The sequence below is a fragment of the Pseudopodoces humilis genome, chromosome 4, assembly GCF_049639895.1.
Source record: "Pseudopodoces humilis isolate 2021_Gansu_Grassland_sample_001 chromosome 4, ASM4963989v1, whole genome shotgun sequence".
Classification (NCBI taxonomy): domain Eukaryota; kingdom Metazoa; phylum Chordata; class Aves; order Passeriformes; family Paridae; genus Pseudopodoces; species Pseudopodoces humilis.
In genome coordinates, this window is record NC_142203.1 from 19,055,836 (window position 1) to 19,069,672 (window position 13,837).

The 13,837-nt window shown below is 40.2% G+C and overlaps 1 protein-coding gene across 3 annotated transcripts in view; it reads right to left on the reverse strand.

Moving 5' to 3' along the window:
• MAMDC2 (MAM domain containing 2) overlaps nucleotides 1-13,837 on the reverse strand; it is a 56,420-nt gene that overhangs the window by 20,047 nt on the left and 22,536 nt on the right. For all 3 annotated transcript variants that reach the window (XM_005532880.3, XM_088054228.1, XM_088054227.1), the window contains exons 3-7: nucleotides 7,557-7,822; nucleotides 6,755-6,839; nucleotides 5,630-5,767; nucleotides 3,106-3,362; nucleotides 357-450 (exon numbers count right to left, since the gene is read on the reverse strand). In XM_005532880.3, coding sequence (XP_005532937.2) covers nucleotides 357-450; nucleotides 3,106-3,362; nucleotides 5,630-5,767; nucleotides 6,755-6,839; nucleotides 7,557-7,822 — 840 coding nt within the window. The remainder of the gene's footprint in view (nucleotides 1-356; nucleotides 451-3,105; nucleotides 3,363-5,629; nucleotides 5,768-6,754; nucleotides 6,840-7,556; nucleotides 7,823-13,837) is intronic.

The window sequence follows — 13,837 nt, forward strand, 5'->3', positions numbered from 1 at the left end:
ATTTTCTTCCTCATACCATCACACCTGGGAAAATCCACCCTCTCTTTCTGCAACAGGCTTGCAAGTGGTAATTTCTCAAAACCCACAGTGATGCAAATACAGCATATCCAGTCCAACATTCCAGCTGCAGGACCCTGCGGCAAGGTCTTCGGAAAAGAAGCATTAAGGATTGGTTTCAGAAAAAAATGAATGGCACTAGTGTTATCTGCTGTTATGTCTTCTGAAGAAAGAGGAGCCCAATGGTGCTGGTCAGTTGAGAAGGTAGCACCAAAATTGCAAATACTCACTGGCAGTTCTGAGTGGCAAGGCAGAAGGGGAAAACAAGGGAAGTAAATAGTAGTAAGAGCTCATCATACCTGTGTGATTGCTGCAGTAAACCGGAGAGAAAGAAATGTCATCAAGAGCAACATAACCTCCCTTGGCACTGTTGAAAGCAACTTCAAATATTACCTAGAAATTATAGTAAGTTGTTATTCGTCTGCCAAATACTCAGCAATAATTTTGGTACACATTTTTGAAATACAGAATTCTGACTGGATGTCCCAGACAGATTCCAGCACATCTCACACAGGGTTGCAAGTGTTGAGACAAATTAAATTAAATCACCTATTAGAGATATAAATCAGAGCCTGACCTTGGCACTAGATTGTTGCTCACTCAAGGTCAAGGAAACACCAAAGGGAACATAGCTCTTCTTCTGCTTTAAGAAGCATCACTTTTAAAGATGTAGTAAGGCTTCTGCCATTGTATCATACAAAACCACTGTTCACAATCATCAGTCTGTACTGACTAGAGCTCCAGTTTTATCTAGAATCCTTCTGGATAAAGAGCTAAAAAACCCTTGCATTCATTACTCTGCTATTAAAATGTTAAATGTTACAGTTTTCTGTAAACATCCTCAGACCCATGAAACTTGGCATTAGCTGTCAGGGAAGATTTCTTGCACAGAATTTATTTAAGAACCAGAAAAGCTGTGATTTGTTTACCACAAAGATCAAAAAATGCTTGTACTTAGTCATTCCCAGGGGGCTTAATTTCCTCAAGTAAGTGAGGACCATCTATAACTCTTGAGGAAGTGTCTTAAAATTTCTTTTAAGTATCAAAGCTCTGAGATACAGGAAAACTTTGAGAGCTAACCCCAGGGACAAAGCAAGGAAATAAGGACAAATGCTTTCAGAGTGAGACTCTTTTCATTGAAAGCAATGCCTGTGATATTTTGATGAAGATGTAAGGCAAACTAGGAGAGCTAGTGAAAGAATCCTGATCAATCTCCTTTACCCTGATGAAACAAGGAGGAAGACCCTCCTGAAGCAACTGAAGAACTTACGTGTTAAGGTTTAATATTATTTCTATAAAATTATCTCTGAGATAATTACTGTGTTAGATTATATAAAAATTCCTTGAGTAGACTGAAGGCCAGTTTAGTCCAGCGTCTTTTTTCCAGCAGCACGCACCTACATAAAGAACTGAAGACAATGACAGGCTTTCAGAGCTTCTTCCCTTACATTATATTCCTGATGGACTCTTTCTTTCCCATTAACTTATCTAATCAGTTTTTAAACTGATTTTAATGATGGTTATCCAAGGTACGTTGTGGAAGTGAGTTCTACAGTTGTTTCATATATGAATAGACCCTCTGTTCATTTTATTTTAAAACTGTTACATGGTAAGTGAGAACTTGGAATAGCAATGTAAATTCTGAGAAACAGGGAACAGTTAATCTTTTCTGTGTCCTTCATGACTCTTAAGAGCCTCTACCACATTCTACTTTCATCTTTTTTTGTAAGGGCTGAAAACTGTTACTTCATTGACGTAACTTCTCCATACTTTTAATTATCTCCATCTCCCTCCAGGACAATATTATTCAATCTTTTTTTAATCTTTTTTTAATCTTTTTTTAATCTTTTTTTAACTGAGAGAGCTGAAGTTGCACATCCTGCTGAACACAAGGTTTCCCTGTGCATTCACCCAGTGCTACAACATCCTGTGTTTTGCTATTTATTCCCATATGGATAGTTTCCAACATTCTGGATGGATTTTTTACTGCAACCAGGAAATCAGAGGATATTTTCACAAACTCAACGACAGTATTGCCAAGCTTTAAGTGATCATTAATTAATTTCCATCGACAGTGCTAAGACTGATTTTCCCCTTTTAGTTTGTATTTACTGAATCAGTAATTCACTTACCATTCTGTATTATGAAGCCTTATGAGAGCTGCCTTCCTTTCCTTTCAAGTCTGATGATTTAAATGGATGATCAATGACTTTATAGAGTAAAAGAGCTATGTAACATCTCATGAAAATTAGCTTTACCCCTAATAATTTCTGGAAATCTACATGTTTAAGGTGAATTTAAAAATAACTTAGGTAGAATTAAAGCAAGTAGGATTTATTTGTAATCCATGTATTAAAAGTATATATAGAGAGTATATGTAAAAAATTACATATATATGTGTAAAATGTACATGTAAGTATATATGTATGTATATGATACATATACACTGTTTACTTCAGTCTCCTAAGTTTGGGGTATTTTTTAGAAAACACTAGGGAATAAAATATTCCGTTTTTTTCTGATACTATTGAAAGTCATTATAATAACCATCAAGAGCTGTCTTTCACATTTAAGGACTACTGTACTCTTAGGACTCAAGTCTGGACTTTCCTTTGTGAACTGCAGGATCTAAGGTGGAGAATAGACCTCAAATATTTTTTATTTTTTTTTTTTCCTGCAGTATTTTTCTTATGCACTATTTTATGATACTCAGCATCCTCAAAAATGGATCATAGAGTCACAGAAATAGGGAACTGAGAGAACCCTGATATTATTCAGCAACTAAAAAACCTCCCATCGGTCAGATTCTACAACCTCCCTGATCAAGCACTACACCACCTGTCTTCAAAATCAAGTATGAGTGTGGAAAGTGATCCCTCCTTGACCTTTACGCAAAGAAGGAAGGAAATCACAGATCATCACCATCTTTACAGCCATCTTTCAGACACTGGATGGTCCCTGCCATGTTCCTGGCATAGCCTGAGTTGGCACTCATGTCTGAGGCAAGCTGGGATTCACAGCTAGACTGTGCAGGAAGGCTTGCTTTACCTCCATGGGATACGGCGCGTTGAAGTCAACTTCTGCCAGTGCCCAGTCTGCATTTAGTGCACTGTCTGTTTTCCAGATCTCTTCATAAAAGCCGCTCATGTCTCTGAGGTAAACAGTAAAAACAATGCTGCTTTCCTGCTTAAGCTGATAATAAAAAGATAAGCAGCCAGATATTGGGGCCATGGTCTTTGGTGAGATTAGCTGGGCCACTTCCTGAAAATGTTTGACATAAACAGAGTCCACATACATATAGTGACCTAGAAGCAGGAAAAAAACTTGGTATAAGGACACTCATTGAAGGACAACATGCACAAGAAGTATCAGCAGATGAACAGGGAGTAGAGGTATATATCTATGACCTGGCCAACAACGGTTGCTTCGTAGAAAATTTTAATTATAAAAGGTAGGGGGTTTTTCTCTCTTTTCCTTCTATGTGCAACCCAAAATTGTTTGGCTAAAATACCACTGGAAAAAACAGTCAGTCTTGGGTCTTTCTTTTCTTAAGTCTTTATTATTATTAGAAATAATATCTTTATCTGTATTTGAAACTTAACAAACTCTAAGCTTTGGGAGCCATTCATAAATGGAAAAATGTGCAACAACTGTGTAAACTCCCTGCCTCCCAACAGCTCAGTAGAGTATTTTGTCTCTCTCAAGTGCAACTTTTACTGAAGCAATCCAAGTAAATGAACAAGATTATAAGCCATGCGTTTTCTCATCTTTTAAACAGCAGTTAACTTAATATATCAAATTGTTGTTTGCTTTTAGACCTTACATATCTGCTCAGTGTACCTAGGATTTGGTTTATAAATGTCTTATTTTTTACTGCATGGACTGGAGTTTTTATGTAAAACCCTTAAAGAAGATTTCTGGGAGATGTTAATGAACAGAAAAATGCATTACATAGGAGAAGAGTACCTTCCCATCATGAATATGAACCAAAATGACCTGCAGGATTTTCCTAAGGGTACAGCTTCTAATACTTTGATTTTGGGAGTGCTACCCCAATTTAAACAGGACACATCCACGTTCACAAACATGCTGTGCATTGTAGTTTTTCTTCTTCTGCACTCCCAGAAACACAGCATCAAGCAGTATTTGATGAACAAAAAAATGGGTCTTCAGAAGAAGAAAGCCTGGAGATGATTGAAGTGTCAGACTGGTGGGGTAACTCAGCATGACCACTGCAAACTGTGCCATTCGGTTTGTGTGGGCACCACAACATTAATTAGCACACAGCAGTCTCAGACCTTTAGATGTCATTTCTCACTTCACTCTGCTGAAAGGAGGGGAAAGGACTTGCTTGGCTGTGGGTCTCCTCCAGATTTCCCACTGCCAGGGACTGGTGACTTCAGCAATACTTGCCTGCAAAGTTCTCAGCTTCACTTTTGTTCTGCAGTTTTAGCACATCTCATAGCTTAGCTACAATCTCCCTAGATGATGCACCTTCACAGCCCAATTCTTGCAAAAAGAAAGCTCTTCTTTAGGCTTCTCAAGGTTTTCTCAGTAAGTGGTCAGCAGTGATGGCTTGGTGTGAAATAGAAATGCCTTGGCTACAAGAAAACACATCCCTCCCAGCTGGGAGCATTTCCTGTCACAGTATTTGTTTAATAGGTTCATCCACCGTCGGCTATTGAAGTTGTGATGAGTTTAAACTTTCATCAAAATTTTACCAGCATTTCAGTGCCAGGGGGTGATGCAGGGATGGAGTGACACTCTGTACTCAACTCACACAATTGTGAAAGAAATAGAATGGCACAGCGGCATGAGTTAAGGAAAGAGGACCAGCTCTGCTGTTCAGGAGATGTGATTCCTTGCACTGCCACAAGCACCATGCCATCCAAAACACACAGTGTGCAGCAGCAGCTGGAGGTCCTGGCCATCACCTGCTGTGGTACTTTGTGCAAAAGTGAAGTTATCCCACAACCCATTTCACAGCTGTGTAAAAAACACTTCCCTGACCAAGGTGTACAGGACAAGCATTTCATACAAGGCATGAGCAGAAATTGCAGTAATTCTTCCCAGCCTTATGCTTCTGAGGGGATGTACAAACAGCACACACTTACATTTGACTGAAAGAAACAAAACTTCTAAACTGTACAGTTTAACCCAAGATTCTCCAAGCATGTTTTGATACCTTAGTTTTCCTACTCAATTTTCTCAATAGCCACTGGAAATAAAACCCCTGCCAGATGTACAGAGCAGCAGTACAAGAATCTAAAATTTCCTGTGGCCCACACATTTAGAATACACAGAAAGTTGAATTTTCCTGCTCTCACATTGAAAATTTTGCCCTTACCTCTCGAGTCCTTTTGAATCCTAGCAAAGAGTGTAACAACCTTATTATAAAACTTACAGGCACTTCTGCTAAATTTTTTTCCCATAAATCATTCTTACCATCCCCACCCCAACCCCACAATGGAAAGAACTCACATAATAATAACTCGCAGTTTGAGAGTCATACATACATGAATCACAGACTCAGATTTTTCCACTATATTTCTGCTCTACATTTGTTACTTACCCAGTGCACTGTTAAGTGTGTGGTCTTTGGGCAGGATAGACTGAGAATTCTGAATGTTCCCTCCACCAACAAACCAGTTGACGTTAGGATTCCAGCGGTTCACATAGCCACAAAGATGATTTTCTTCAAAGTCACATTCTGTAATTGCAGACAACACCAGCTGAGTGCACACATTTTCGTTACAGAAATGGGGAGAGCAAATTACTAAGCACTAGCTGCACTTCACATATGGCGCAGTAGATAACGCTTGTAATTATAAAACTGGGCACAGCATTTAAGAGCTTATAATAAATAAAAGCAAACCTATCCAAAATTTTTGATAAATTTTTGATAAAATTTTCATTTTCATCCTCTTTGGACCAATCTGTCTTTTCATCATTTGCCAGGATAGGACTGCTGTAATTTAGAACTAAATAAAGCAGATTTAAATATACCACCTCCTTATAGTAAATAGTGGAAGCAGAACTTTTACTTGTAAATCAGGGAAGGCAAGAAGCAAAGCAGGGTAAGTATTTCCTAACAGTAATGCAACTGCTTTGTCTCCTTCACAGAGCCAAAGAATTTTGACAACTTGGTTGGACTCCACCAGAGCTCTCCAGAAATGTGAAGATCTCCCAGTCTCCTAGACACTGGAATTTCTGAACTCCATAAGCAGTTTTTAGCAAATGTAATGAGGCAATGGCTGTAAGTATAAATATATATATATATATATATCAGCAGAGTTTTTACTCTGCAGCTTAAAGATGACACTGTAAGGAAGCCATGAGCAAGCACAGAGCAGAAATAATCTTGCAGCTGTTACATCTAGTATTTGAAGCAGTGCAAAGTTTTTTTTTAAATATAACAGTTGTTTCTGCTTGAACAAGAAATAGATTTGGAATTGTAATATATATATATATATATATATATATCTCACAGAGATAGGTGAAAAAACCCCACTTACTAATTCATGCACTCTTAGCTTAAAAATTATCTGTACAGAATATGGCTGTGTACTTTTCAACTAGGAAAAGACCTTTTTTTGTCTTTTTTTTAAACCCAGATCTTTCATAAAAAGTTTTAAAACTGCCAATAAGGCATTCCTTTCTATGCAGAGAATATGAGGATTAAGAGGAGAGTACTTACCAATACAATATCCAGAAGTTATTTTGATTTCAAAAACTGCTATACTGGTGGATTTATCTTGTCCCATTTCACCTTCCAGTACAAGCTGCACAATATAAACCAAACTGTCAATTTTAGAATTTCATTAGTACCTTGCATATTTAAACAGGATTAACAGGAGAACAAATTACATGTTTCTTGGGGAACTATGATCCTTACAGCCAGGTGTGCTTTTGCTGAAAGAGCTTGGCAGAATGCATTACAGATAGAGCCAGTGCTCTTCAGCCAAAGAAGACATGCTGAAGGACAATGAGACAAGGCAAAAAATTCCCACACTTCATTTAAGAGTATGGAACTCCATATTCCTCAGCTGTGGTTATGCAAGATGTTATTGTGAGTGATGCAACACGATGTCTTCTGGGTAGAAATACTCTTCTGTCAGCATTTGACTCCCTCCAGAAAGGTAGAGAGGGCAGGAATAAGTGAGTGCAGCTGCAGACCCAGGACCTGGGAGTTCCCGTATCTGCCACGTGGCACCAGCAGCTCCGCAGGGATACCAGGAGATGAAGCATCCTCACGGCAGGGCTCAGCTGGCCGTGTGTCCCTGTGAGCTGCTCCACACGGCTGCCGGTCAGAGCACTGCCTCATGCCAGCTCTGCTGATGGCTGCTAGGACAGAGGGCTCAGCTGACTTGTGCTGCCATCCTCAGAAATGAAAGCCAAGAACAGGGCGCAAAGTAGGTTTGCATATATTAAAAAAAGAAGTTTGTTCAGCCCAACATATGCACCAGAAAGCCTGTGGCATCTTCTAAAACTGAGCTTACCTTATACTTCTTTGTGCTGTTTGTTAAATCTAAGCTAGCTATAAGCCAGCTGTCTGATGGCTCCTTGGCTGACCACAGCAAACGATCAAAACTTTCTCCTTCCTGCCTCAGGTACAGGTTGAGCCTGGCAGGATCAGGTGAGGTGTCTGAAGTTGTTGCTATCTGATAGATCAGTCTGATACAGCTCCATTCCTCGGAGTACAGATCAGGGCTGGACAGCACTGCTTTCTCACCCTCGTAGGATGTGTCCACAGAAATGTAATGTCCTGGGGACAGACACACACCAGAATAATACATGTCAGAAGCTTTGTTTTTGCATCCCTGGAAGAAATACTTATTTAGGAAAGAATGGCAGCTGTGGGACTAGGTCAGGAAGTCAAGACCACCACTCATCTGCTAAGACACTTAACCTTTTGATATCCTACCGTACTCACACAAATGTGACTTCATGTGTCTCCCACCATTTTTAAACACAATTTTTAAATATTGGAAATTTTGAGACAATATGTTTTATTTTATATATTATTTATATATTTAGTGTAAAGCAAATTATTACTTCAGTACCTTCAGTACCCACTGATAGCTGTAGATAGACAATTTGATTGACAAGACAATTTGCACACAGAAATATTTTGCAGGAATATTCAAGTGTTTTATAGATCAAAACTTTTTATTTTCATGTAGGTTTAAAAATAAACCACATAAAATGAGACACTGGAGCTAAAAACTCCCAAAGCACTTCTGGTTTCAAAGAGTAAAACTAGAAATACACTTCTAAGTAGTAAAATTAACATGTTCAAGTCTGCTGATTCAAAACATTGTGAAATATAAAGCAACATTTAAACATATGAGCAGGCCAAGATTATTTTAAAATTACTCTCTGGGACAAGGTCTAAAACAGCCTTCCATATAAAAATGAAAGTATGCAATGACAAGCCAGAAGTACATGAGAAGGCAAAAATGTACAAAAGAAACAACTTGTAGAAAAGTGAGGCAACAGTAAATAAATTATAGTGAGGCATAAGGATGGTCTTAGAGGCTCTACTAAGATGTCATCAGAAAAGCAAAATGGACTACAGGAGTCACAGAAACCTGCAATGCAATGCCAGAAAAAAAAGTGATACAAAAAATGAAAACTTAAAAATAAACTTTAAAAATCACAAAACAAAAGCACACCACAAAACAAAACAGTAAGACAAACTAGGACACCCATGTCTGAAATGTTATCCCATAGACTATCAGGAAAATAATCCTTCTAACCTAGTGTCAATGTGTATTAGACAAATCCCATTTCTGATACTAATTCTCATTGCCTAAGTTGCAAGCATGAGTTAAAAGTGCTGTCAGAGCCTGTGTCAAATTAGCCCTTTACCCAGCAGCACATCATACTTTCCACAGCATACACTTCTTCTTTAATCTCATCTCACTTGACCACAGAGCTTGTCACTTTCCATGCATACGTAGATACTTGGATAGCTCAGAAATGTCAGTAGTCCCACTGATGTTAAATACATTGCTTGCCTTTGAGGCACACAAATCCCCTCCCAAATCCTGCCTGAACCCTCTCACTCTACCAAGACACCCTGGGGTTGCTTCCCAGAAGCTCCCTTGTTGCCTTTTCAGAAGTATTCTCTCCAATGGAAAAAAATCATCTGCATGGAGGGTCATCACACCCTCAAGGCAAAGCACAGGTAAAGATCTGCTTTATGAGGTTCCCAAAGTCCTCTTCCATAGACTCCCAGGAAGATGCCATGAGCAGACAGTCACTCTGACAACACCAGATTCTTTAGGAACTGCATGTTACAGCATTCCCCTGCATCTGCTCCCTTTCTCACCTGCAGACACAGTGCCCAGCAACCCGTTTGTACTGTACATTTTGTTCAAGTGATGTAGGATAAATGATTGCTAGGAGATAGCTGCAGCCCTAAGCAGTGTAAGGGGCTGTGCAAATTCAGAAAAGCTGCATTCTCTTTCCCTTTTTAGGGAATGGAATTTTTTTTGCTTCTTATCATAATTTCTCTTTGTATCTGCTGTCTGGTTTTAGTCTACTGGGGAAAGACAAAATCACTGGTTAAGTACAAGTAACTTCTTACTGCAGCAGTATTTGAAAGAAAAATAAACACAGGAATAAATATTTTAAAATAGTCACCTAATGTGCATGCCAAATACTTAATCTGCCACTAAATAACATGGGAGTCCACAGCATCCACTTTCATGCATTAATCTAGTTAGCTCACTCAAGTCAGCACAGACAGCATTTGTTTGCTGGAATATGCCTGCCCAAGGTGCACGTGTTTCTTCACAGGAAGATAGAGGGAAATCATCAAGACTCCATCAGAAGTCAAATGCTTCTTGAACATTTGTTTTTAATTGATGTAATTGATAATATCCTATTCAGATGAAGAATCTATGTTCTTAGGCTACCCTGAATTTGGATCATCTTACTTACAAAGAAACCTACAATTCAGAATCCATGCCTGGCAATTTCAGTTTAGCAGTCAGCCCTGTTTTTGTCTGTACTTCAAGAGAAACCCCACAGAAAACAGATCCTTCTTATAATAGCAATATTTTTTTGGGGGGGGGAAATAAATTAGCATTGACATAGGAAAATACATTCACATGAAAGCCTCAAATTACCAGCTATGAGGCTTAAATGGCTGCCAGCTTTTAAAACTTAAGTATATGTAGACTAAGGTTTCTTCTATGAAAATAGTGGTTTAAAAGAAAAACTCTTATGATTTCCAATCTGGATGATGATGTCAGTGTAAATTTGACTATGCTGTCTGTGTTGTGCACTTGCTCCCACTTGGTTTGATTCACCACAGGTACAAGAGCAAAAATCATAAACTCCTTTCTTAACTGGGGGTGGAGGTTGGTTGCTTTTTCTAAAAAAGATTAATTTTACATATTCATTAACTCTCCAGAAAGAGAGTGCTCTCACTCCCAACCTAATAATTTTATGTTCTTTTGAAAACTGAAATGTGTAATTGGCTCCACTAAAATCAATATGAGCACTCATAGAGAGCTTTATGTGTAAGTTTAAATGCTTTGCTAATCAGGATCAGGGAGCATGGCACTTGGCAGTACCAAGCACAGAAAATGCCAACGCTAAATTTCTTCCAAATGAATGCTGGCATTCACTAAATGGCCTTTACCCTAAACTGTACTTGAGTACCAGCAATGACAGGCCATTGATGCAGAAAGGAGAGTCTCACAATGCAGACCTCAGGGACAGACAGAGAGCAATTGTGAGAGCAAAGCAAGGAGAAGGGGGAGCTGCTTGGAGTAAAGAAGCAGACAACTTTCTACACTTGTTTGTGGCAGTAATAGAAGGTTATTTTCCAGTCTGTGGAGAATTTGATGAAGCCGCTCAAAAATGTAACTTGCAACTTCATTTTGCAGCATGCCACAATCCTCCTGAAAATGTCCATGCCACTTAATTTACAGCAATCATCCAGGAGGTACCAAGAGAGGGCTACTCTTCAAAATCACAGGAAGGCACATGAGAGTAGTCACAAAACTCTAGGAAAAGCCTGATGACACAGAAACACAAGCATGCAATTTCCAGCAATTACTTGATCAGGAGGTAGATGCAGCCCTAAGCAGTGTAAGAGGCTGTGCAAATACAGGAAAGCTGAACTTTCATTTTCTGACTGACATGACTTCTTGAGTATCATGGAAAGTGGCCTGGCAACAATATAGTCAATTCCTTCATGACTCTGGGATGCATCTCATCAGGTCCCATAGACTTATGTATGCTCAGGTTCCTCAAGTGGTCACAAACCTGATTGTCTCTGAGGGCCTTGGCTTCCCTGGCCACATTTTACAGTCCATTCACTCTAGAGGCATGGGGAAGAGAGGCTGCCAGTGAGGGCTGAGGCAAAAAATTTTTGAGCACCTCAGCCTTCTCCTCATCCTAGTTACCAGTTTGCCAGCCTTGTTTATTGAGGGAGTAAATGCTCTCTTTGACCTGCCTTTTCTGGCTAACACACCTGTAGAAGCTCTTAGTTTTGTGCTTTGTGACCTTTGCGAAGTTGAGCTCCAGCTTTGCCTTTGCCTTCCTCACCCCATTCCTACACAACTGGGCTGTCACCCGACAATCTTCCCTGGATACTTGTCCTTGCTTTCACTGACTGTGGATTTCTTTCTTGCCCTTTAGTTTGACCAGCAGGTCCTGACTAACCCATGCCAGACTTCTGCCTTCCTTGTCTAAACTTCTCCACCTTTTGCTAGTTCTTGTGCTCTACAAAAAGCATCCTTAAAGATCCACCAGACTTCTTCTGCTCCCTTGTCCCACACAGCAGTTTCCCAGAAGGTCCTACTGACCACATCCTTGATGACTTGGAATTTTGCTTTCCTAAAATTCATGATTCTGACTTTTCTCTTTGCCTGATCCATATCCCTCAGGATTGCAAACTTCACCAGTGTATGATCACTGCAGCCCAGGCTGCCTCCAATCTTGACGGCCCAAATTAACCTGTGTTGGTCCTGTATCACGTCCCTTCTGGTAGGGCTGTCTATAACCTGGCTTCAGAAGTTATCCTCCAAGCACTACTAGAGTCTCCTGGACTGCCCACAGCTCACCGTGTCACTTGTCTGGTGTTGAAGGCCCATGGCTGGACAAGAGCCTGTAAGCACAATGCTTCCTGCATCTGGAGCAAGGCTTTGTCAGCAGGAACCCCTTGGCTGGGCAGCCATGAAGTCCTCTTTCTTGTCTCAGTCTCTGGATCTTACCCACAGGCTTTCAACCTGTTCATACCTATTCTTCAGAGACAGAACTTCACACTCAGTCCACCTCCCAACACAGAGCGCAGCCCCTCCACCCTTACTTTTCTTGAACAGCCTGTAGCCATCCGTAGGTGCAATCCAGTCATGGGATTTGTTCCACCAAGTTTCAGTAGTGGCAACGAGGTTATAACTTCTCAGCAGCACACCAGCTTCCTCCTCCTCCTGTTTGTTGCCCACACAGTGTGTACTGGTGCAAAGGCACTTCAGCTGAGCTGTCAGCTCATGTTGCCTTCTTGGAGAAACACCCTCTAATTTCACTGAGATATTTCACTGGTGTTTCTTGGCTTCTGTTACCTCAGGAATCCCTGGCTTGTCTCCAAAAGACATCAGATGTGCTCCAGTGTGGCCATCGCATCTCAGGTCCTCTGGCTGAGGGCCCTCACCTGCACCCTGTCCCTTTAACTTTGGTATGTCACCCCACAGCTTGTCAAGGGCAAGCCTGGCGCTGTCCCCTTCCCTGACATATCTAGTTTAAAGCCCTATCAGTAAGACCTGCTAGCTCCTAAGCAAAGACAAGCTTCTGCAGACATGATAAAAGCCAGGGATTGCTAACAACCTTTGACTGCTAACAGCCAGCAGATGCCTGGTGAAGGCAAACACCTAGAGCCAGGACAAGAGATGGGAGAAAGGAGACTCAGAAATGCTTCCCTCACCACTCTCCCGCTGCTCAGGCTAGTGAATCATACACTTTTTACTCACATTTCAATGATGATGTTTTACCTACCATGTAACTTGACTGTATTCTGCTTGATAGCTGACTCAAACTTTACAGGGCCAAGCATGCGCTCATTTTACATTCCTCCATGTCCAAGCAAAACATTGAGCCTGGGGGGAATTAGGACACTGTGCTTCAAGCCTATCCCTCCTCAATGCAACTATGCTCTGCAGCAGCAAGACTGGAAAGATGAGATTTTAAAAATCCTCCTGAATCAATGTCTGTCATCTTGCTGCTCTAATAAGCACTTCTGTACAGAGCTCCTCTGAGTTATGGTTGGTGATGCATTAACTCCATGAGTCATTCCACCCCAGTTTTCCAAAAGCATATATATATAAAGGTGGGCATCAGTAGATCAGTCAGCAGTGGTTATATCAATGGCTAAGGAGAAAGGGCTGCTGAGATCAGAAATAGTGCCTTTTCCAAAAAAGAGCACAGAAACTACACTGATTGCTTTCTCTGTAAATAGCACAAACAAGACAAAAAGCCAGATGCTGGCTAATAAACTAAAACAAACGGCATTGAGAAAACTGGAAAAAAAAAAAACTCCAAACAACCACAGAGATAAATAAAATTACCAGTTAGCTTTTCAATTATATATTTTCTCTGTAAAAATTTGGAAGGGTAACCACAGATTTGTTCTGGCTCTTTGTGGAGTTTATGTCTGACACAGCTGTTCACTTAGTTCAGCCACAGTACAGCTTTACAAGAAAAACTGAATGTAAGCAGCAAGCTCCAAGAGAAACAATAATAAGGAAATATGAAGCAGGAAAAGTTT